General features: G+C 42.0%; 1 protein-coding gene across 1 annotated transcript in view; it reads left to right on the forward strand.

The window, feature by feature from the left end:
* The window catches only part of DYNC1I1 (dynein cytoplasmic 1 intermediate chain 1), a 216,369-nt gene that overhangs the window by 186,630 nt on the left and 6,322 nt on the right, over positions 1-23,417 (forward strand). Inside the window, exons 15-16 of the mRNA XM_082479264.1 lie at positions 1,731-1,871; positions 8,108-8,233. Coding sequence (XP_082335390.1) covers positions 1,731-1,871; positions 8,108-8,233 — 267 coding nt within the window. The remainder of the gene's footprint in view (positions 1-1,730; positions 1,872-8,107; positions 8,234-23,417) is intronic.

Genomic DNA, 23,417 nt, shown 5'->3' on the forward strand with positions numbered 1-23,417 from the left:
AATGCTTTAGCACAGGCATGTAGGTAATTCCATTAACACGTGTAAGTAACTCCACTGGTATTGGTAATATACTAAGCAGATGCACATGTGTTTGGAGAACAAGACCTTGCTTAGGTAAGAAAATAGTCTTGTAATTTTTTTTCCCTTTTCTTTTGCAAAACTCCAGCTTTGGAAGAAAAATAAAAATGTATAAATTTGAGGTAATGAGCTCAAGTTCTAATTTTGTTTTGCTGTCACACAAAACGTTTGCTGTTTTTAGGAAATACACAAAAAAGCACTAGGCCAGTTATGAAAATTTGGGACCTGATCCTGTAATCATTCAAAGCGTCTTTCATTAATTCAAGTAGAGGGAAAACTAGCCGATAGAATCAATCCCTTTGTATTTTCAGTATTTTTTCAAAAGACGAAGTCACATAATCAAATCTCACACCCGTCCACGCGCTGAGCTGCCAACACCCCACCAAGCACCAGGCAGGGCAGGAGGACCAGCACCGAAACTGGCCAGGGCCCAGCTGCAAATAAGAGATTAAACCGGCCGCTTTATTGCTCTGAATTAATAGTATACCAGAGAAAAGCGATATAGTAATTTCAATCAGTCGTTGCGCTTTCCGGAAAAAAATAACACACGGCTCCGTAAGGCATCGAGGCCTTCGCGATGGCGTCCCCTTTGTGAGGTGAAGGGGGGCGCGTTCCTGGAGGGGCCTGACCGAGGTGTTCCTTCGACTTCGGCATTCACAGAGGCACCCTCGGTGGCTGCTCGTCACGGCAGAAGCCCCCGTGAGGGGCCGGGCGGGGGCTGCGGGCCCCGGTGCCGCCCTGCCCCGCTCGCCGGGGGGGCAGCCGGGCCGCGGCAGGCAGCTGGCGGCGGAGGGAGGCAGGGGGACCCTCCGAGAAGCCCCGTTGTTTAGATTTCTGTCACAAGCCATGAGAATACTTAATTCCTTTAATCTCTGGAGTTTTCATTATCATTCAAATTTCATTTTCCATTAATTGATCGGGGATTAGCGAAGCCATTATGCAAAAATTAGGCAAGCCAGGCGCGATGAATAATTCATGGCGGACAATTACACTTTATTCCTGGTGTACTTCCTAACTTCCCTTCGACTTCCTGCGGCAGATGACACTCTTCGCTGCCGCCCGGGTCGGGTCGGGCCGAGCCGGGCCCGGCGCCCCCACAGCGCCGCGGGACCGGTGGCGGGAAGCCGGGGGGCCTCCGAGGCGACGCTCTGGGCCGAGGCCGTGTGTGTGTGGGGGAGGGTGGCCCTGCCCGCCGCTAGGTGGCAGCCGCCGCCCGCGGTGCGCGGAAGGGCGCGGAGGGCGCCGCGCCGCTGCCCGCCGCTCTCACGATCCTCCACCGGCTGCGGCCGCAAGCGCGCGGTGGGCTCGGGCGGCCGCGGCGGTGCCCGCCTGCCTCCCGCACCCTCCTCCACACACACCCCCCTCCACCGCGGCGCCGCCGCCGGGGGTACCGGGCGAGAGAGGCCGACGCTCCCCCCTACCCCGCGCCCCGTCACCCCCGCGCCTCCCACACCCCTCACGCCGGGCATCTCGTTTTATCCCACCGGACAGTTGTTGCCCCATTAAAGCGCAGTCCCACCCTTCGCGAGGACCTTTCATCTGGGGAAGTTTTATGACACTTTGTAAATGTGCAAAGTTTTTAATTAGACTCGCCAGACAGCCCCAGGCAGCACTAGCGCCACGAAGTCTTCATGCTTCTCTCTGCTTTACAGCACAACAAGCCGCTCTACTCCTTTGAAGACAATGCCGACTATGTCTACGATGTCATGTGGTCGCCAGTGCATCCCGCGCTCTTCGCCTGCGTGGACGGGATGGGGCGCCTGGATCTGTGGAACCTGAATAACGACACCGAGGTGAGGCGGCCCGGCGGCGGGGAGGCGAGGGCGGGTGGCGGGGCGCCGGGCAAGACCTTAACCCTGTGAGGGCCGGCGGCGGAGCGGCGCTGCCGAGTAACCCCCCTCCGTCCCTCCCAGGGGGGCGCACCGGGCTCCCTCAGGGCGCGGGGAGCCCGGCCCGGGGCGCGGCGCGGGAGGGCAGAGCCCGCTGCCGGGGGCGCCTCGCCGCCCCCCCCCCCCCAAGTCCCGCCCTCCTTCCCGCCTCGCCCAGCGGCGGGCCCGCAGCTCTCGGGTACCTGTCAGGGGTGGGGAGGGCCGACTGTGGCACCCCCGGCAGAAAGCCAACGCAAATAAATAGCCGCGGTGCCGACTTTGGCAAAGAGTCCCCTTCCCCCCTCGCCCTCCATCTTCCCCGTTTCTGGCACACCGCGTTTCAGCCGGGCGCTCGGGCGGCCGCGGTGCGGATGCCTGCCGTCGCCCGGGCGGTCACACCTTGGCGGCCCGGCCGCAGGCCCTGCGGCGTGGGCCCCAGGCGCCGGGCAGCGCCTCCCGGCCTCCCGCGCTCGGGAGGTGCTTGGTGTTCGGGTGGGAGACTTCGTTTCCCTTCGTGTTTAATCCTCTGCTCCAAATCCTGTGGGACTGTAAGGTGCGAGGCCGCTACCAGCGCCTCCGGCCTGTGCGGAGCCCGGCGTGTCCCTGCGCCTTCCCTCCCCTCCCGCCTTTCTGCGGCGCTAGCGACTCCGCTTCGGGGTTGTTTTTTTAAGCACAGGGCATCTCTTTCATATGTTATTGGTGATTTTGTAACCTCACCTTTTTTTTCCTCTTTAAAATTTGCCGTGAAACTTAAAGGCACGAACACATATGAAAAATAACAAGTTTTCTTTCCATCGCTGTTAAAACTAGCGGGGACCGTAGGGAGAAAAACGTCACACCTTTTGAGTTTCACTGACGAGAAAGGATTCATCAGAGAGGATTTTGCAAAGATTGAGAATGCTAAATTCTGTAATTTTTAAAAAGCAGTTTTCTACACGTGCCAAACATCCCTTTTCCCTCCTATTATTTCAGGTTTTAAAAAGTGCTGCGGACTTACATTAATACAATTTTTTTCTGGATGTGAGTTTCCTCCAGAAATGGTTTTGAGAAAACCTGTCGTGTCATTTGAGGTCAATCTTAGATGGCCAGCAATCAGTATTCAGCATGAATATTTTTCCACAACTGAAGTCTTTCATATTTTTACTTAATTCCGTGTAAAATTGAGAACAAACAGACTGTAAAAAAATAGTAACTGGCAGTTTCTTGTTATTTCAAAAAAAAAAAAAAGAGGAGCAAAGAGCAAGTGGCAGTATTTCCACCCCCCCATACACCCTACTTTTTACAATTTTTTTTTTAAGATTAGTTTGATAATTAATATGCCTTTCACATAAACATGCTGTACATTTCAGCGAGAGTAAAATACGGGCACAGTTTATGGCTTCCAGTGAGCGGTGCATGCCATAAATAAGCACGGACAGGTAAGAGGAACCAGCACCGGGCGCTGCATTGTCAAGGGGAGCAGTGAGGCCTTTTGAAGTGCTCTGAGCAGGAAGCAGCGCAGCCTTTTTAATTAGAGCACATACAGCTGGAGGATATACAGGAGGAGTCTCCTCAGAATTTATTTTGGGAAGGGAGGGACATATCCTTCAGGTGTTCTCATTAATGCAGGCTTAAACACAGAGCATAAATCCCAGCATTTTAAGAAGAAAAAAAAAATAACCCTTTCCCCCCAAATACCAGGGCTGAAATCCTGCTCTGCTTGAAATCAACTGATGTTTTGCCATTTAACTCAATGAGACCATAATTTCTTTCCAAAAAATTTGTATGGACCGCTTGATCCCATTCCCATCAATAACAAGGCTGTATGTAGAAAACTGCTGATACATTTTCAGTGTGTTTATATATAAATACATAGGAACATCAGAAAAAAAAAATTATTTCAAGCTTGATCCTGCTTTTCTTCTGCATGCAAGGCCACTCCTGATTTCACAAATGATTTCCATTCTGAGAGGTCAAAATCAGCTCTCGTGTAAGGATCACACTGGAATTATTTCCATGGTATCCAGGCTTTGTATTTTTAAGAGAATTGAATTTGCGTCTCTGGAGGCAGAAATACCATTTGTTTTCCTTATTGAGCACCGATGAAACAAATAAAAAAATCTCTAGAAATTATAAACTGGCAGATTCTGAATAGATGTGAAGTTTTGTTATGCAGGAGAAGCAGCAAAAGTACCAGTGAAAGAACTGTAAGCAGTTTTCTTAAACATGGTAACTGAAAGTGATCGTTTTTTGCTTTCACCCTCTATCTGGTAGGTCATAATTAGTTTATAATTTTCAAGATTTCTGTAAGTGATCACACAGTTTAAGTCTGCACTGCTATTTGCTAAGAAAAAGTCCTTGTCAGCACTTTTGCCTTTGTAATAAGAAATTTCGAAACACCTATTTTTTAGATCATTATTACTTTTAGATGTCAGATACGTGATGCCAAAGTGTTTGTGAAGACAGTAGAAAACGACAGGTATATTAATGCGTTTAACTGCTAGCTATTGATAAAAATCTCTGTGTAAGAACTAGATATGATTGTTATTAATGAGATCTGCTTTTGTTTAATTTGGGAAATAAGCCACATTATTATTTAGGTATTATTTTGTAAATCAATTAAGAAAATACCTGGGTTTAGTTACGATACACTGCCTTCAAATTGTTGAACTGTAACACAGTTTCCACTAATGTTACTCCCCATATCTATTAAAAGCATTTCTCCCGAGAGCAATATGCTTTCTGATCAAAATAACTAAAAGCATTTGACTGTACCATGGATTAAATCAATCTAATTGTTCTCAAAATGTCAGTGTAAAGTAACAAGGGTGTTTGTGTGCTTCATGTTGATCTTTGGATACCAGAAATTGTTTTTGTAATAGCAATGAAAGTCATCACGTTTTATTTTGTATTTGATAAATTAATATAAAAAATACCCTTAAAAGGCAAAAAATCCTTCCTTACTTCTTCATTCTTTAGCAAACTGAATATTATTTTTATGGGTCAGTATAGCGAGGTTTGCAGATAGTGTCAGGAAAGCAACTTCTTAACTATGTTTCCGTAACATTTCTTTTGTGATCAAGATTGGAGAAGATCTCTGATTTATTGATGAGTCTTATTTATCTATGAACTGATACTAAGCTGACTTGCAAAATTGCTTATTTCTGCTGTGTTATATACCAGTCCAATGTTTGTTGGGTTTTTTTGCATGCCGTATCTTAGCTTTGAAAGTGTGAAGATGGTGTCTATTTCTAGAAACAGATAATAGATGTATTTGCAAGCAAGTTTTGACACTACGTAAGCAATAAAAGTAAAAAAATAAAAAGTATATTCTTATCATGCAGGTTTTTCTGACTGCATCTTGTTTAATCAGTTACCTGTTAAAATCTCATTTCAAAATTGTTAAAAGTACCAACTTCAGTGAATTTATAAAGTATTTCGAATGTGATTTTAAAAACATAATGCTACCATTATAAAATAAACTCTTATCTTTGAAATCTAAAATAGGCATGTGTAATTTAACCTATCACTACTGAGAGCAGACAAATCTATTTTAAGATACTATGGTGTGACTAAATTTCTCTCCGTGTTACTGGAGAAAAGGCTTTTTATTTAGACATTTAAAGACTGTTTCGTTATTGCTTTTTATTTTGTTAGATAGCTTTGTGGAATAGTAACAGGATTTTACAAAACCATCGGACTTTGAAAAAAAGCATGGGTTGTGTCTTATGTCTGCGGCATGCATGCTGCTTGTTTTTATGTGGAACACTGAAAGAATGCTGTATTAACAAAAAAAAAAAACCCAGCTCTAGAGTTCAGCCTTCTGAAAGATTTTGTGAAAATTCAGTGCCTTAAATATACACTGTGTATATTTGTATATAAAACAAATATCTTTGATCTACAGTTTTTTGAGAAACATAGCTGGTTAGTGGATTAGTCCTCTAAAATGTGGCATTTAGTTGTTGTTTGAAGAAACCCATTTCCAAATGTTACGAAATTAATTTTGGCTGGAATTAAAATAGCGCGCTTTTTTTTTTTTTTTTTTTTTTTTAAGAAATCAATGATCACAGGAGTAAAACTAACTTGTTTTCTACTGTGATTTTTATCATGGATTGATGACCCCATGTCAGATTTAGGCCCTTGATTCTTGCCCACTAAGCAGTAACAGGCTTGGGGTGAGGAGATAGAGCATGCCAGCTTTTTTGGGTAATACTGCCTTGGACAGGACCTAGGCCTTGCACAATGGGGAGATGAGTCCAGTATCTTATTTGCATTTGAATGACTTCTTAAGGGGGGTGGTATCTGCTTTCTGATTGCTATCCAGCATTATTTCTACATCATTTTGCAAACAAAATCCTCTTGCATTTCACATGTGGGGCTGAGGACGCTACCGTGGAGCCCTTTGTGGAGGTGACGCTTTAGCTTGGCAGGCTGAAGGTGCCAGTTTGGTTTCGCAGCCTTGTGTCAGGGTCAGAGAGGAGGAGGAGGAGGAGGAGCAGGGAGTCTCCAGGGGAGAGGGGCAAGGCAAGCAGCCCTGCTTCCCGGTCCTCGTCCTGCTGCTGGCATGGCTGCGCACACGCTGCAGCTGTAACGAGAGTCTCAGGAAGTCTGCAAAGGTTCAGCGTCCTGCTGTCACTCATCTTGTGTGACACGCTGAAGGCATTAGAGCTGAGGAGAAGGAGATTGGCATGGGAACTATACAATGTTTGTTTTAAAATTCTTTTTCTCCTGGATCTTTGGACCTATCTCACAACTACAATATAAAGCTACAGCCAGAGAACCCAGATGAAGTCAGCAAAATACTGTTTTAGTTAATCTTGTCAGTTTGTCAGTGTTCAGACCAGGCTTTCATACCACCTTCAAGCTGCTTTCTTCCTGCTTCTACTGCATTGTGCTGACAGTAAGGACAGAAGGAGTACCTGTCACTCCTCCGGAGGTAGCCCAGACTGGTTCTGTCCAACTACCTCTTCTTGCCTGGACAGCTCTCCAATTCCACGTCCATATATAGATCCCAGGACGCTCCCTTGTCCCTATCTCACTGTGTGACCGAGACCTGTTCCCACAGATGGATCTGGTGGAGGAGCTGCTTTTGCAGCTATCCTATCCTGTTTGCCCTGACCTAAAAAGCATTAAAGCTAAAAAGCCTTATTTGGAAAACCTTCATGCCAAGCTACAGGCTCTGTGCTCAGGCAGGTTCTCCTGCTAAAGGCAGCTGGGTGGAGCATTAGCAGACTTGCAGGTTACCGTCATTTGTCTTATGAGGTGACCTAAATCAACTGAGTGATCTACCTATCTGGGACAAACACCCACATGGTTCCTTCCTCCTGCAGCATCTTTTGTTGCCCTCATTCCAGTGTAGATTACAAATACTTCTCATAAGATCGTATTCATTGCTTTATTCATCCCACACATTAACCAGAATCTTTATGTATTCTTCTGGATCACTTGTTAAGTTGGTTGACTTGGGGCGGGGGGGGGGGGGGGATGACACACGACACGGGATGGGACGGACGGAATTAGACAGCATCCAGGTGTATTTAAAGCAGAAGTTGTCTCCTGGGGATGTAAAAGAGAATTGTGGGAATATATTGTAGGAGTTCCTAAATGTCAGCTCAGCTGCTCTCACTTCTGCCGTGTCCTCACTCTGAAGTGATTAGCTCAGAACTTTTCTGACATAATACCTAAGTTTTGACCCCTGCATCTAGCCACAGAGGTGAGTATGGATTTAAAGGATTCATCAGCATGAATACAGGGATGTGTCTGCCAACCGTCAGGTTATCTGGGCCCAAGACAGAGACCAGAAGCCAGGGCTGGTCTGAAGTCAAGTCCTACTCTCAGTTGGTTCTTGGTCATAAGTCTGTGACTTTTGAGAAAGAAGCAGATGTGATTTTGCATGTTTCTGAGGTTAAGGGGAAAAAACTGTTTCATTTACTGCCCTTCACTGTGGAAAAGTCTTCCCTGCTCATTCCAAGAAATCTCTTACACTTTCTTCTTTTTAGCACATGTGATCAAAGAAACAATCAACCCTTTTTTTTCTCCCCGCTCCGATGAGGGTTGTATGTTACTTCCAGCAATGCTAAGGGACTTGTGACTCATCCAGCTAAGCAGGACATTCAAAACTGACCCCTGGGTTTGCAGGCAGCGTGATTTGATTGTCCTTCCCGTTCCTATTCTTTTGACAGGTTCCCACAGCCAGTGTCACCATAGAAGGAGCTTCTGCTCTCAACCGTGTCCGCTGGGCCCAGGCTGGGAAGGAGGTAGCAGTTGGTGATTCGGAAGGTCGCATATGGATCTATGATGTTGGAGAGGTATTATTACTGTTTTGGGGTTTTTTAAAGCTTGGCTCCTGGAGAATGCCACATCCAAGTTTGAGAAAAGGTCATGTATTGTAACACATGAGTAGGACACCTCCAAAGAACAAGCCAGATTTCTTTCAGTGGAGTCCCTGTTGATTTTGGGTTGCCAACAGTGTGTTAGTCATAAAGCTACCTTGCAAAAGAGTTAACTATTTAAAGTCTCATGAGAGAAGTCTTTTTGAAAGTTTTCAGTGTTTTTAAAACTTTTTTTTTTAATGGTTCTGTGGGTACAGTTGGAAAAAGTTACAAAGGATCATAAAGAGGAAAATAGAGGTGCAAAAAGAATCTGTGTTGTTCTGAAGTTGGTTCTGAAGGGTTCACCCTTTATCCTCCAGTGTCTCTTATTTCGTGACTGGCTTAATGCTGTAGATTTTTCTCAGCGTGACATGTACAGAACACATTCGTTCTTTTAATACTGAATAATGCTGAATATGTCTGAATATGTGCAAAAGTACTAACAGGAGGAAATGAGAGGTGTCATTGTGGAGGATGGTAGGTGCTTGTGTGATAAAAGAGTATGTAGGTGCTGAGAAATAGCAGGATGCGTATTCTGTGTCTAAGGCTGCTCTCAATTCACCCTGCTACATCTTATAAAAACTATCTAAACTGCAGTGTGTTTGGCACTGACGGAATCTGCCTCTTTGTTGATGAATACGGTATAAAGTGTTCTGTCAGCATTACAATTCTTTGGAAGAGTTAAGGGTGAATCTCTGAGCAATCAGCTTTTATGTAGAGAATTTGTTTTCCATCATTATCTGTGATAGGATACTGAGATATCCATCTCTACACGGTAGGGAAACATTATAGAATACATACAGAATTATCTGTAACTCTCATAAAGTGATTTTATGGCCCATAGCAAAATTGCTTGTGCATGACTCATATTTTTGGATTGCATTCACTTGTGCAGGAGTTGCCTTTCCTCACAAATGTTTGCTGAAACTTCTTGCCTTATTGTTAGCATAATTTCTAAATTGTCTAAGGTTACTGTGTTCAGATTTCCACGATGACACTGGCAGGTCAGGCTGTTTTTATTTATTTTTCATTTTTGCATGACTGTTCCAAAAAGGTGTTTTTTCTGTCTTCCAAGTGTTATGACATGCTATGGAAATGTCTTTGATGACAGTGCAGTCTGATCTTGTCTGGGAGTCTAGACGGCCTGTAGAAATGTCTCTTTTTGCATATCATACACCAAATCATTCATAGGATTGTTTATCCCTGCAAGCTCTCACCCAGGAGAAAATAGATTTAGTGTTCTATGCAGAAGAAGTAATATATAAGTTTTTGGCCTTTCCTCTGTATAATCAGACTTCAACTTGCAAAATGAGTCACAGTGATACACTCAGATCAGAAAGAAAGACAGGCTTCTATTACTTGAGAAGGAATAGAGAAAAGAGAGTAATTCGACAGTATTTAATTGTGTGAGTCCAGATCAGTGTTACATAAAATGTTTCGCTTCACGGATGTTGCATGCCCTGCCAGTGCAGAGCCCCAGCATCTCCAGGTCAGCTCCATGCACGCTTATGCAAACAGATGGATGTCCATCCACGTGGCTGCTGACAGGTCATGGGCCATTGCCACCCCTCCTCCTCCTCTGTAATGAATGGGGGAGCTCATTAATTTGTTGCCTGGTTCACTTTGGCAGTATCAGTCTGCAGTAATTCCTGTACCAAATTTAGGAGAGGTGGGCTGGGCTGCAACAGCTTTGGATACTACCAGGGGCTGCTGTGTTGTTAGTGGCTTTTTCTGGTTTAAAAAAGAAGGGTGCTCATATAATCTCTAGCACAACTCTTCTCAATATAAAGCCTTAAGTGAGATGTGGGAATACTTTGCAGCTCAAGAGGCTGGAACTGAGGGCTTCTAACAGCCTCTTTGGTCACTAACCCTCTGTGCCAGTCCATAAAGAGCTCTCTGATGAGTTATTCCGTGCTTAGCTGTCCTCAGGCATGACGCACGGGAGATTCACAGCATGAACATGCACTGTTGGAAGCGTCTGGCAGTAACAAGGCACTCTCTTTACTTCAGTGTACAGACACCAGCCAGTTCCTTGGCTCATCCGGGATCCTCCTTTGACTGTCTTTTTTGTATGGGTTTGATTCTTGGATATGACAGGGCTGGTCTGACAGTTTAAAGGGGGCGGTCCTTCTGCCCCTGCCAGCATGCCATCCCTAGCCATATCCCTCATTGCCCAATTTTTGTGCCAGTAACAGTGCTCATCAGCTCCCACATTGTGGGGAGGTAGATCAGCAGATAGATATTTTGTTGTTGTTGTTTTGTTGTCCTTGGGGTAGTTTTCTCCATGAACTGAGTCAGTGGGAGAGTAGATGAGTGAGCTGAGGGCAAGGGGCTGTGAGCTGGACTGTGTAGCATGTAGCTTTCATATTTGACCCAGCAGTATTGCAAAGCCTGACACTAAGCTGCGACAGTTGACCTTTCAGCAATAGCACTCAACCCATCTCCTACAGCATCAACTTCTGAAAAGGCCTCATCACTGGAAGAACTCATCCCTGCCTGACTGATAACTCAGTAGCATCCACTTACTTGCAAGGTGCATATCTCTGATTTGGGAAGATGGGTGTGATTACTCGCATTAGAAAGTCAGCAGGCCACTTTACAAAGACCCTAAATACACTTGCCAAAAACATTAATGCTCCACTTACTTTGCAGCCTTTTTAAAACCTTTCTTTTCTCATGACTGTTCCAAGTATCACATTAGATCTGCTGTAAAATCATAAAACATTGGTTCCATCAGAAAAAATTGTGATTACATTTGTATTATAATAAAGCACAGTGTCTTTGGATTTCACATTATTTTATAAGCAATTTTTCTTCCCTGTTTGAACAGACAGAATTGACTCCATGAATTTTGATCACAGCAGAAAACATAAGGATATCAAATCATTAAGGAAAAAAATTTAAGTGATAGGACTTTATACTTTGGTAGATTCATCGCAGTTTAAGGAACTATTCTAGAGAACAGAAAAGTTTACTGCTGCTATTAACCCATATGGTGTAAAGAGAAAACATTATATGGCCTAAGTGAAAATGATGCCTAACCTTTTATCCTTTGTGAAGGCAAGGAGTGTAAGATCAGGCCTGTTTTGCTTGTGTAAGAATTTAGGATTTGGCCCTTTTTGATATGTTATCCAGTCATAGTGTTTATGACACTGGAAATGGCAGAAGCATGAGGAACGTGGCAGGGTCCATGACCAGGGAGTTAAAAATAATGGTGATGTTTTCAGTTGGGCTATATAATGTTATCTCCTTAGAGTACGTACTTTTAGTTGTTTGATTTCAGCATCGTGTCTGAAAATAACTGAACACATTTATTTTCACAGTGAGGGGTCTATTTTCTCCTCAATGCGTGTGCTTTATGCCCATTAGCATTAATGGGAGTTATACACACACTTCCAGGGGAGAGGAGACTTAAATAGTCCATATAGATGTGCTTTTGTGGATCAGTAACCACTGATTTAAAGAACATGAATTATGAAATGAAATAAAAACCCAAACAAACACACAAAAATCTGATTGTTTCAGCGTGGTGGGATCTTAAACCTATATAACTTAACCAGAGAATATAACCAGTCATTGTAAATACACTTTACTCTCTGTAAGATGAAAATATTCAAACCTTTGCTGGTCTAGTAGTTGAGATATTATTATTGCGATAGTACGTATAATGTACTTTAGCTTCTGTGGTCTTACAGCTTATTTACTGGGCAGCAAGTTTTCTGTATGGTAGAAGTTGATTTTAACAGAACATGGACCGCTGACTATAGATTTATTCACATGTCCAGATGATTGATAGTTAGACCTAACTGCATGTCTCTTTTGTGGATATATTTTCTAGAAAGCTTGCTCCTATTGTGCATGCTTCAGTGATGTTACACAGTTGCCGCTGTCATAAATATTCTCTAACAACCACATTTGTTGCTTACCTGGCTTATTGAGAATGCCCTTTGTGCCTTTGGTTGTGAAAGAAGCAGCTTCTCATCCACCTTCCATTATTTCTTTTTTTTTTTTTTCCCCCATTAATCTCTTCCAGGTCATATTCTTCTTGCACTGTGAGTAAACAGATATAAACTGTAAATCAATGATTTATTATTTGATTGTAATAAAATATAAAGTAAATTTGCAGCACAGGATTGGAGAGCTTGAAGCTGTAATCACAAGGAGCTCATTACTGTACATTATTTTGTTAAACTAGTTACAGGACAAACTATTGCATCTGTTTGGCCGTCTTTCAGACAGTTGATTCTACTCATGTTTTTAAAGGGAGACTAGCATCACAGGTGGAACTTGAGGAAAAGTAAGAAAAAGTCTTTCCCTAGACTGTCCAGGAAAGCTGGCTCTGCTAAAGAAAGCAGTTACCTGGGATTCTTTACACAGTTATCACATCTGTCCTCGTTTCCTTGCAGTGAAATCAGAACCATATTGACATTTTTGTGACTTTGTTAAGTTTCAGAGTTATTATCTGCTTAAGCCCTTTTAGGGCTGCTGCATTAGGTTGTTTGTGTACTTCCCCATTTGCTCCATGATGGGTGTTAATCCCGTATCTCATTTTCAAGTACGTGACCAGAGCGGGAGGAGCTGGCAACTGCCTGAAGTATGTGGGTGAAGTGGTACAGTAAGGAATATTCCACTGGTGCCTATAAAATAATTTCCTTTGATTTCAGCAGCCTTTAACAGCTGCTCTGAGATTCTCAGGGTTCTAGACAAAGAGAAATACATCTTTGTTACCAACTCTCACATTTCAGCATGGCTATTGAGTCACTTAGTTTTTTCTGGGTAGAGCGGGGTAGGGTTGGTACTTTGTACTCCTATCTTGAGATCCCTATGTTTCACTATAGATTTCATACAGAAAACAAATCCAGTACCTCTTTCATGCAGTTAAAACCTACTGTAGCCCAGAGTGAGAAATATGGAACTAGGTTTTGTGTCATGTAGTTATCCAGGTAGATTTTCCAGTAGGTTTACTTTTGCCATCATAAAGCTCCTGTAGAGCATATATTGAGTTAGGAAATGCTTTTGCCACAAAAGCAGAGTTGAGACTCACCATAAAATATTTTATTTTAAAATGTGTGTTGAGTTACAAGTATTCTTGGAACACAGATAAATGGCTCACACATGTATCGTGAAGGCAAATTTAAGCAATAATAAGGGGTTGTGCTTACAACCAAGTTTTATTCAAAAGCGTTCAAAAATCAAGTAAGATACGGTAGTTACAAAACATGCACAATCCAGGCATAAAGGATAATTAAATGTATTGTGAAGCAGTGCCTGAATTTCACCATTGATATTTTTGCTAGGGAGGTTGGAACACTGGCCTCAGAAAATTTTAAAAGCATGTTTTAACAAAGCAGAATCTCTTAAGAGTTGTTGGAAAACGTAAAGAGCTAAGGTTTTGATTTGTTTCCCCTCTGCCCCCAGTTTTATAATGTTCAGTCTTGAGAGACTTCTAAAACTAGAAGCTCTTAGAGATGACAAAAAAAAAAAAAAAAAAAGAGAATGACAGCATACTAGGAACTCCAGCATTTTACTTGAATAATATCTGAAATATCGAACAGAACAAGCTCTTCATCCCTCATCATTTCAATTTTGACTGATATAGCCAGTATTGACAAAGGGATTTTTGAAGTAGGTTAAATAAGAACTCCCTAATGAAAAAAATGCACTAGTTTGAAATCAGTCAATTTAATTACTGTGTTTTATGAAGGCCATTACCCATTGCTGATTACTAGGGTGATAAAATCTTTAAGCTTTGGTAGCCTCCATAGGGGGTGAGCCGATCTAAGTAGAGCAAAGTCCAGTCATTATCACCCTAAATACTTGTGTTTCTCATTACAATATTCATTACTTTAGGTTACTGTGAATGCTTTGAGGTCTTTATGTAAGCACTGGTTTATTCTCCTGTAGAAAAATAATTTTGTTATGTTGATAAGTTAAAACCAAGCATTTATATACTTTTACAGTTTAAAGCGAGGCTTGGCTACATCCGGACGTAGAAATGCATACACTTATGCCTGTGAGTACCCCTATGTGCTCCTATTCATGGCTGTGTGCTCAATGGTACAGTCGTACTAGTCTGATAAGAAATGGAAAAGGGTATGAATTACCTTGTTCTTTCAGTCTGTTTTGGTACTTAAATAAGCTGGAACGGAGGCTTGTGTTCCTAATAACAACCTTTATTAAGGAAGTGCTTTTCAAGAGGGAAAACTGAGCCATGATCTAACTAATCTGACTTACCCAGGGCTGGTTGCTGAGGGTTGGAGCTGTTTATCTCCAGTGCCAGTCTAGGGCCTTCTGTTTCCTTTTCCCTGCCACCTCTTGCACATCATGTGGCATCACTGCCACTCTGCCCTTCTCGGTCACCTTCATCATGGCCTTCTGACTCACAAAGCAGCTTCATAAAACCAATGTTATTTAAAAGATGACTTCAAAATCAGTTCCCCTCTTGTTTAAAAATGTGTGTTTTTTAAAAGAACGCTTGAAACGTATCAGGAAGAGATGTGGATCTGGGCTACTGGGAGAGGAGAGTAGCCTGTAGAAAGAGGCTGAAGAACTTGGTGTGGCTAGCGAAGGAAGTTTGAGCCTGGTGGCAATATAGATGGTTCATGTACTTGCAGAGATAGGAGTGCTTGGGGTCAGAGGGGGAGAACTAGTGAAGCTGAGGACACGCTGCCACCAGGGCGTGTGGCTGCAAGCTGGCCATGTGTTCATTTAAGTCGAAAAATAGAAGAATATCTTTAACTATCAGACTGCTGGAATTCCAGAGCAGGTAGGGACAGTGGGACGAACAGCCTCTCGAAGTGGAGACTGTAAACAGGATTTTGTGATGTGCTTGTGTGTGATACAGCAGCGTGTCGCACCTGGCGTACAGGGTCACTCCTGCCTGTGCCATGATGTATGCTTGATCTTGGTAATGACAGTTTCTTCTGTTTTGCTACATATATAAATGAACATGAAATTCCACTCTCATTTTACTACCAGAATATTACTTGTTAAAACTAAAGGAGGAAGTACCAGATTTTTAATGAAGATACCCTTTCTCTCATTTGTTGATTAGACAGTGGAATTAAATGGGCATTAGTGAAAACAGACAGAAAAGGGGGAGGGCGGTGTTAAATAGTCGTCCTAAAAATTCAATCGATTCTTTATCCTTACCTTCTAGTTGCTTATGATGAAATATTTCAGTAGTTCTCCAGAGATAGCTTACTAGCTCTCTGGAGAATTTCATGGGGTAAAAAGACATGCGTTTCCAATATGATACAAATATCGGTCATAAGAATTCCTCAACTCCTCATCATATGAAATAAAAAAGCTTAAGAAAACCAGTCAACCAACCAACAAAAAACTGGCTCCAGTCCTTTTTATTCATTTGCACACTACTTTTAAAGCTGACGTGTGTTTCCTTTTCCCTTGCAAAGGCCCAGATCCTCCCCCTGCAGAGAGGATCAGAGAGAACAAGCCACATGTGACAGGAGTTAATCATGTAGCTTAATGCACTATTAGAAGGCACTCGGATAACGAAGTGATGAGAGCAGCAGAAGAGAAGCTGTAAGAGATCATTCCCTTTCTGCGCAGTAAAGCCTGCAGGAGGGGGAGAAGGGAGAGCTGTATGTGACCATCTTCCTGCTGGTATTTTCCTGCTGAGCTGGGAAACACTGTAAAGGGCAAGAGAGAAAGGAGAAAGGCAGGCTCCATATCGGACATACCAGTCCATCCCTGAACATCTAGCACATTGGCACTACCGGTGGCTTCACTACTAGCTCCTCAGTTACCGCTTCTCCTGAAAACCTTTCAAGAGGCATAGTAGAAGAGATCATCTGGGTCCAGGCTTTCCATGGTAGTTGTAGGTGAGGCAGTGGAAGCTGAGCGAGTGCTTTAGTTGGTCTGCCCGTCCTGACCCTGCATCCTGGAACACTGGTGGGGGACAGAGACGAAGTCAATGCATGTTAATAGTGTCACAGAGTGTGTATTTTAAATTATCTAGTTGGTCTGTTGGGTGGTATTTTCTCTGAAAGTTTTTACCCCCTTTCTGATGTAAAAAGAAGTGTTACCGAAAAATTTTCATAGCTTTAAGTAGCAAAGAGTATAGAAGGGGAAGAGTACCAAATGCAAAATTTAGTTTAAGCTCAGTTTGTGTGCAGCAGTTTGGAAATTTCATTGAAATTCGTGTGTTATCATTGTGGTGTTAAAACACTTCTGAAACAAGAGCTGCTTTGTATAATTACTTTTCTTCATGATGCTTCTGTGGTTTCAACCTGTCACATCCAGTAGCAGTTTTCATTTTGAGAATCCTTAACTATGTTTTCAATCTTTTTTTATGGTTTGCAAAATGGTCTGTCGTTTGAACATGAAAAAACGTTTAATTCGGGACTTGGACAATAATGGTTAAACCTAAAATATCAACTGAGGATAAATCTGGGTCTTAATACATCCTATTCGGCGGCTAAAATTCCATATTCAGTGTTTAATTTAAATGTGAAATGTATCCTCCAGTGCCTAGAGTGATGGAAAAGTCTGTCTGGAAAAAAAAAAACCTACTTAAAAAACAGCAAAGCAAAAACCTCTGCTCATGGATGAGCTTTTGCACATAATGGAATGTATGCAAATTCTCAGGGAAGGCAGCAACCCTTCTGCAAAGCAAAATCTTTGAGCAGTTCATAAGCTACTTTTGGTGAGAGTCTGTTTGCCAACTAGGAGCCAGAAAGCCGTGGCAAAAGTCCTTTACAGTTCCTGTTCTGCCAGATTTCCTGGCGTGAATCATAGCGTGGACATGGCCGGCTTGGTGTGGAAAGGAAGCAAGCTGAGCAGAAGACACCATGGTTTATTTCTTCCCTGAGGCGATAGTCCTTCACTCAGCTGAACTTCCAGGGAGGCACCTTTGGCAGTGCAGCTACCCCACAGGCTAAAGCTCTAGTATTTAAAGTAAAAACGATGGGACAGTTCTTCCAATCAACATAGTTGTCACTAAAAAAAAATGTAGATATTGGAAAGAACAATAGGTTGAAGTCTCCTTACCTTGTAGTTTTGATCCATTTGGAATTTTTAGGCTTTCTAGTGCAAAGGTGAGAACAGATAACATAATTTGGTAGAGGAGGAATTCTCCTGATCCCTTAGCTCCAAGCATTAAATGTCCTCAAACTCATGCAAAAAAATTACAGGACTTTTCAATGACACTGAGAAATGGCAATCAAAGCAGGACTGAGATCCCCATGGGAGACGAATGGCAGGCAGTGTGCCTCACTGTTTTTCTTAATCAACCTGTAAATTGATGGCATTACAGAAGCGGTGGAAAGGTAGGAATTGCAAGAACTTTGCTGCTTAAGGCAACGCCTCTTTTGAAGCAAAATTATTAGCTTTTATCAAGCATGGCAGATGCTCTTTCTGATCCCGTAGCTAATTAATTATATTAAATCTCTTTTATTTCCAAGGACTTAAACAGGCCAATAGTCTCTGCCATCGAAAGTATCCTTTGAGGACATCCGTAGGAGAGGATCCCCACAACGTGACTGGTGAAAGTACTCTGGTGTGCTTAAGAACAGGCTATAACATTTGTATTTTAAAAATAAGAGGTGATCTAAGGAAACAAAAGTAATCTAAATTTCAACTTTCAGTCATCCCTTTCAAGCTGACTGGCGATTACTCAATATTTTATCCTCTGTAGTCTATATCAAGTGCAGGATTTTGATACACTAATTGAGGGACACATAATCTGATAGCTTGGACATCATTCTTTCTGGTTAATTCAGGAGAGCCTGAGCCAACTCTGATATAGGTGGAACTGTAGCATTGTCTACAATTAAAGATACTTTCCACTTCCTTGTCTTCTTTTCCATATGCCCTATCAAGTTTTAATCCTTCAGGCTGAAGTTTTCCATAATTGGTGTTTGCTTCCAGCACAGGTTTTGTTGTTTATTACTTTTTTTTTTTTTAAAGATTAAAGACAATATCATAATGCAAAATGAATAACATGCTTAAATTGAGGGAGTTAAGCTTTAACTCTGACATTTCCTATCTTTGAAGTGTTACAGTCTACAGTCTTAATGTTCTGTTAACATGCATTTGTGTGTCATGTATGTATAATTTATGGACTACGCTTTAGTCTGTTCTCCTGTTAGACTGGCATCGAGATGACTGCTGCAGACAAAGAGGGCTAAGTTTAGAAAAGAATTAATGGGCATTCAAATGCTTGAGTTCCTATGTAGGCCCTTTATACAGTGTATCTTTGCACATTACATGTAAATTATTAAAATAACACCATTGTTTGCTTGGTATTCAAAACATAATTTACCATTAACTATGTAACAATTCAGCAGCTACTGTTCTCCTTGGGAGAAAAAGTTGAAGTTTGCTGAAAATGGATTCAGTTTCTGTTTGAGATTAAGCTTTTTTTTGTCATATAAGCTAATATTTTGTCTTCTTTTTACTATGGCAGCAGTAGTTAAATCAGACCCTGCTGGTGAATTGCAAAGAAATAAATCACAACAGACATTAATCTAGATGAGGGCTAAGTAATTAACTTCATAGAAGGGTGGTGTATACTGTGTCTGTGACACTAGACTGACTGCTGTGCATAGAATAAATGCAGTATTTAGGCTGCCTATGGTATTCCACCCCTTCAATTAAGTAAACAAATATATATAGAGCTACTCTGGAGTGTATCCTTTGTGGTCTAAACACTGTATCTTATTAAAATCATCTGCATGCAGTATGTGGGGTTTGAGTTCCTGCCAGTGGTTTCATCCATTGTTAACAGTGATGCTCGGCTCTCCCAAGAGTTAAATACAGTGGTACTATAGTTATGTGAAAAGGGTGCTCTTGGTTACTTTGGTGGCCATTTCATTGCATATTACCTCCCACTTTGTTTCCATCCATGTGTGTGGCATAGGGTGTTGCCTGGAAAAATATAGGCTTTTTCAGGAAAAAAAAAATCCATATAGGCTGAGAAAAATATCAAAGGCGGTCTGTAATTGATTCTGGGGGGCAAGAGCAGGGCCAGAATAGGTGCATGCCTGCGTGCTTTATGTGTGCATATCAAGATATTTAATATTTACATTTATATATCTGTTTTCACCTCAGTGATAGTGATAAAACATCTCTTGAACTCTGGAAGATAGGATCAGTTTCTTACAGTGGAACTATAATTCTTGTTTTTAATTTGTAAGTATTACGATCCTCATTCTGCAAGTGCTCTCTTTTACCCAGAAAATTAGACTGATTGTCTGTTCTACTTTTTAGGAAACATCAAGCTGAAGTAGTTATATTTTATAGTCATTAAAAATATTTTTACCTACAATGTCATAACTGCATTCAGATGTTAATCCATTGTACAAAGTATTTGCAGCTGATTTCTTTTGAATACAGCACTTAATTTTAGGGGGTGATATGGACAATATAGGTTGACAAAAATTCTGCTTAGAGAAAATAGCTAAAATGATAGTCGCCTGAAGCTATGTTTATTTGATGATGCTATTAAATTGAAAGAATATAAAAATGGTGATAAACCACATACACAAATAACTTAGTGTGAAGTCTGACATTTTAGTCATTAAAGTTAGTTTACCAGACTTGCTGTTTTCCACAAACTCAAATTAATCTGTATATTTTCTAAGCTTTAATTACCTATCTCTTCAAAGAGTGTTTAACTTGTCCTTCTCAAAATTTATAATAGCAACAGAGTATTTTAGAGATGAGCGGAACATTAATTTTCATATAGTTTTTATTTTCCCTTCTGGATATGAGATTTTTATGCAAATATGGCTGTGTTGAAGTAGAGACAAGTAAACAGGATCACCTCAAATAAGATCAGCCTTTGCCTCCAAAGAGCAACAAACCCAGATGCAACTAATAAAAGATGCGTGTTAATGGGAAAGTTTCTGATCTCTAGGGCCATGGTGACTAGCTGGAGAAACCCGTCAACTTAGATCAGAACAAGGTTTTCTATATACAAAAATAAGAAAGCATTGTACTTCTACAAAATGTGTTTGAATGGGTCGCACATTTTTGACTTGGGAACCGCTGTCACCCTTAGAGTGTATCTTGGACCACCATGCAGGCTCGTCTGCAAACATCTAATTGAAAACAGTGTGTGGCAATACGGTTGCGCAGGCCTGCTGCAGACCACATACTTTGGCAGATCGTTCCAAGTCGTGGTGTAACGGTTCATTTTCAGATTCTCCTTTTACACCTGTGTCCACGGGATGTGTGTGTTAGAAGGGATTATAGACCATTTTGGTTGGAAAAATTCACCCCTTCAGAACAGCCCCGCAGTCAGAGACAACGCTGAGGAAGTTCCTCCCACGGCTATTTTTGCTTTGAGGCGTCTGAACTCTAGGTGAAGATGAAAAATAATGTGATTATTAACCTGGAGGTTGGGATTGCATGATACTTTCACCAGTGGTCAGTGCTGCAGGTTATGAACCAATGTCTCAGTGACAGATTGACCCATGAGGTACAGTCATTGGAAGGAAACACAATGGGTTGAACATGGATGACTGTGCTCCCTTTGAGCCTATGGGACACTGGTTCCTCCAAAGTCGAGGCAGCTGCTGCTGAAATTGCATTTTATCTCCTTCTCAGGAGGGTCCCCAGCCCTCAGAGGAGAGCTGTGCTGGACAAGAGCATGGAGGGATGAAGGCAGGAAGAGTTTGTCTGCTCCCATCCCAAAGATTTACAGGCTCCAGGGAAGGCGAAGAGCCAGGAATAAAGTGAAATATCCTCAATGAATAATTCATTTGCTGGAAAGTGGTTTTTCAGGGAAACTGAAGCTATACAGAGATTTGGACAAATTGAGCTGAAACACTCGCAGCCATAAAAAAGATGGATAGGAGGGAATATACAAAAATCTTGAAATATGTTGTAATATCTTATTTCAACCTTCTGGATAGATTCCTTTAAAAGGCACATTCAAAGCTTTTTTTTTTTGTCTCAAAATCATTCCTTTTTCTTTTCTTTTTTTTTTTTAATACACCTAATTTAAAAGAACAAATGTTACTAGAAGGTGTTAAATAATCTGAAAATGAAAAGAAGTTTATGTTGATTTGCGTCTTCAGGCACTGGGGTTTTTTATGCCTTTCTGTTTGCTTGGGGAGCCCAGCACTAACTGACACAAACGGTAGCATCAAGAATTGTCTGGTCAGAGCACCTCCTTTTCCTGAGTTCTGCCTTAACAATTTTAAGAGTAGTAGTGTTCAGCGAAGTTGCTAATAGCGCAGTTTCTGGGAAAACATGAGAAATACGGTTTATGTTTGTAAGATCTCTGGTGTATGGATTGAAACCTCTGCACACAGAGGACATCTCTGCCTTGATGAGAAGATGGAGGAGGCTGTTCCTGGTGAAACTCAGGTTCATGCTGCTACCTGTGACTAACTGGCCTGGCAAGCCTCGGGGGGAGAAAGCTCTGTTACTGTCTTACCAGGTGCACATAAACCATCTCCTTGGTTGGAACTAGCGTCAAGGCGGGCATGTGTTTGTGCTTCAGGGCTGGAGAGCTCGCAGGTGAGTGAAGCGCTTGGCTAGAGTGATCACCCAAGAAACACAGAGAAGCTTCAGAAGGTTCAAAAATCCAAGGGCTCTGTGGTAGCACCGTGAGATACAGTTTTGTTGTGCACTGCATAAATCGCATAGAATTGTGATACACTGTCAAGGCAAAGACAGGTGCTTGTCAGGAAGATCCTGGTGGTCATTTCCCTTGGGTCTGGTCCTTTTATCCTTTATCTACAGTGGCGAATAGGCACAAGTTGGAACAATCTTACCTCTAAATTTTACAAGTCTTGTTGCTTCAAAGTCTGCTGTAACCCCATGACTCTGAAAAATGAGCTGGGGGGACCTACTGTGGATGACCTGCGTGGCCCAGCTAGACAAATCCCTTCTTTCCAAATCTAGATGTTGGTTAGGTCCTCTCCAGTCTTGAAAGCACAGTTCAACACATTATCACCCAAAAAAGGAGTGAGAATGATACTAAAGGCAAGTGGCTTTTAGCTGGCCAGGAACCAGCCACCTCTAGTAGGTGGGAAGGAGAAGAAGCAGCTGACAGGGAGATCTTGGCTCCTAACTTAAAATCCTTTTGCTGTTGCATCCCATCATCTCACTTTCTAGGCCCTTTGTATTCAGTTCTGTCCAGTCAAGAGTTGCCTTCCCTTGGTATATGTACATATGGCGGACTGGGGAAGCACAGGCTGGGAAAGATTCACATAGGTATAGTGTTATTTATCTGTAATAAGATAAACTGACAACTGTCACGCCTCACAGGAATAGGCAGAACTCTATTTAGTGTTACTGTCTGGAGGCTGCCCTGGGCTTGCTGAATTACCAATCCACCTCTCTGGTGCTTAGTATTAATTGTGGCTGCTGCGTATCAGCCCTGGTGTGCAGCACACAGCCAGTCTCAATCTGGAGTCTCAACTGAGCTCACTTTTCAGGGGGGTCTGAAGACTGGCGGGGAGGTGCTGCCCAGGGAGGCTTTCCTTTTCCAGCCACAGTATTTGTGCTGCCCCGTTCAGCCAGGAACAGCTTTCTGGAGAGTTCTCTTTTTTTATCCAAAATCTGCTTATCTAAGATCATAGTAAAGGAGGTGGTGGAAAAATTAATTCTGAGCATTTGCATCACGTAGATCAGTTCTTTAATATCAGCAAGAAAAACAGTTTGTGAACTATTTTAAATGACAAAATCTTAAATGTATTTAGTGTTTAGAGTCTTTGTTATTTGTTATTGATTGTGTAGGAAGCACTTAAATACTCATAGATATTGAATGCTTTTGGAAGAATATGTTATGACAGTGGATTGGGGGAGGAGATCTAAAAAGTTGATAGCAATATAAAGAAAAATTTGATTTTTGATTTTTTTTTTTTTTTTTGAGAAATGAGAGACCCCAATTGTCCTGAGTTAAATACCTTCACCCAATTAGGTCACCGTCCTAACATCTTGAGAAGATGTTTTTCTATACTAAATTCTCATTTCTGTAACCAGCGGAACATCTGTAACTTCATAAGCAGAAGCAGGTTTATTTGGATGCCTAAACTTGTAGTAACGCTTGCAGGTCACAGAATCACAGAATCACAGAATTTTCAGAGTTGGAAGGGACATCTAGAGATCATCTAGTCCAACTCCCCTGCTAAAGCAGGATTGC

This window comes from Vanellus vanellus, assembly GCF_965231255.1.
Source record: "Vanellus vanellus genome assembly, chromosome: 2".
In the NCBI taxonomy this organism is placed as follows: domain Eukaryota; kingdom Metazoa; phylum Chordata; class Aves; order Charadriiformes; family Charadriidae; genus Vanellus; species Vanellus vanellus.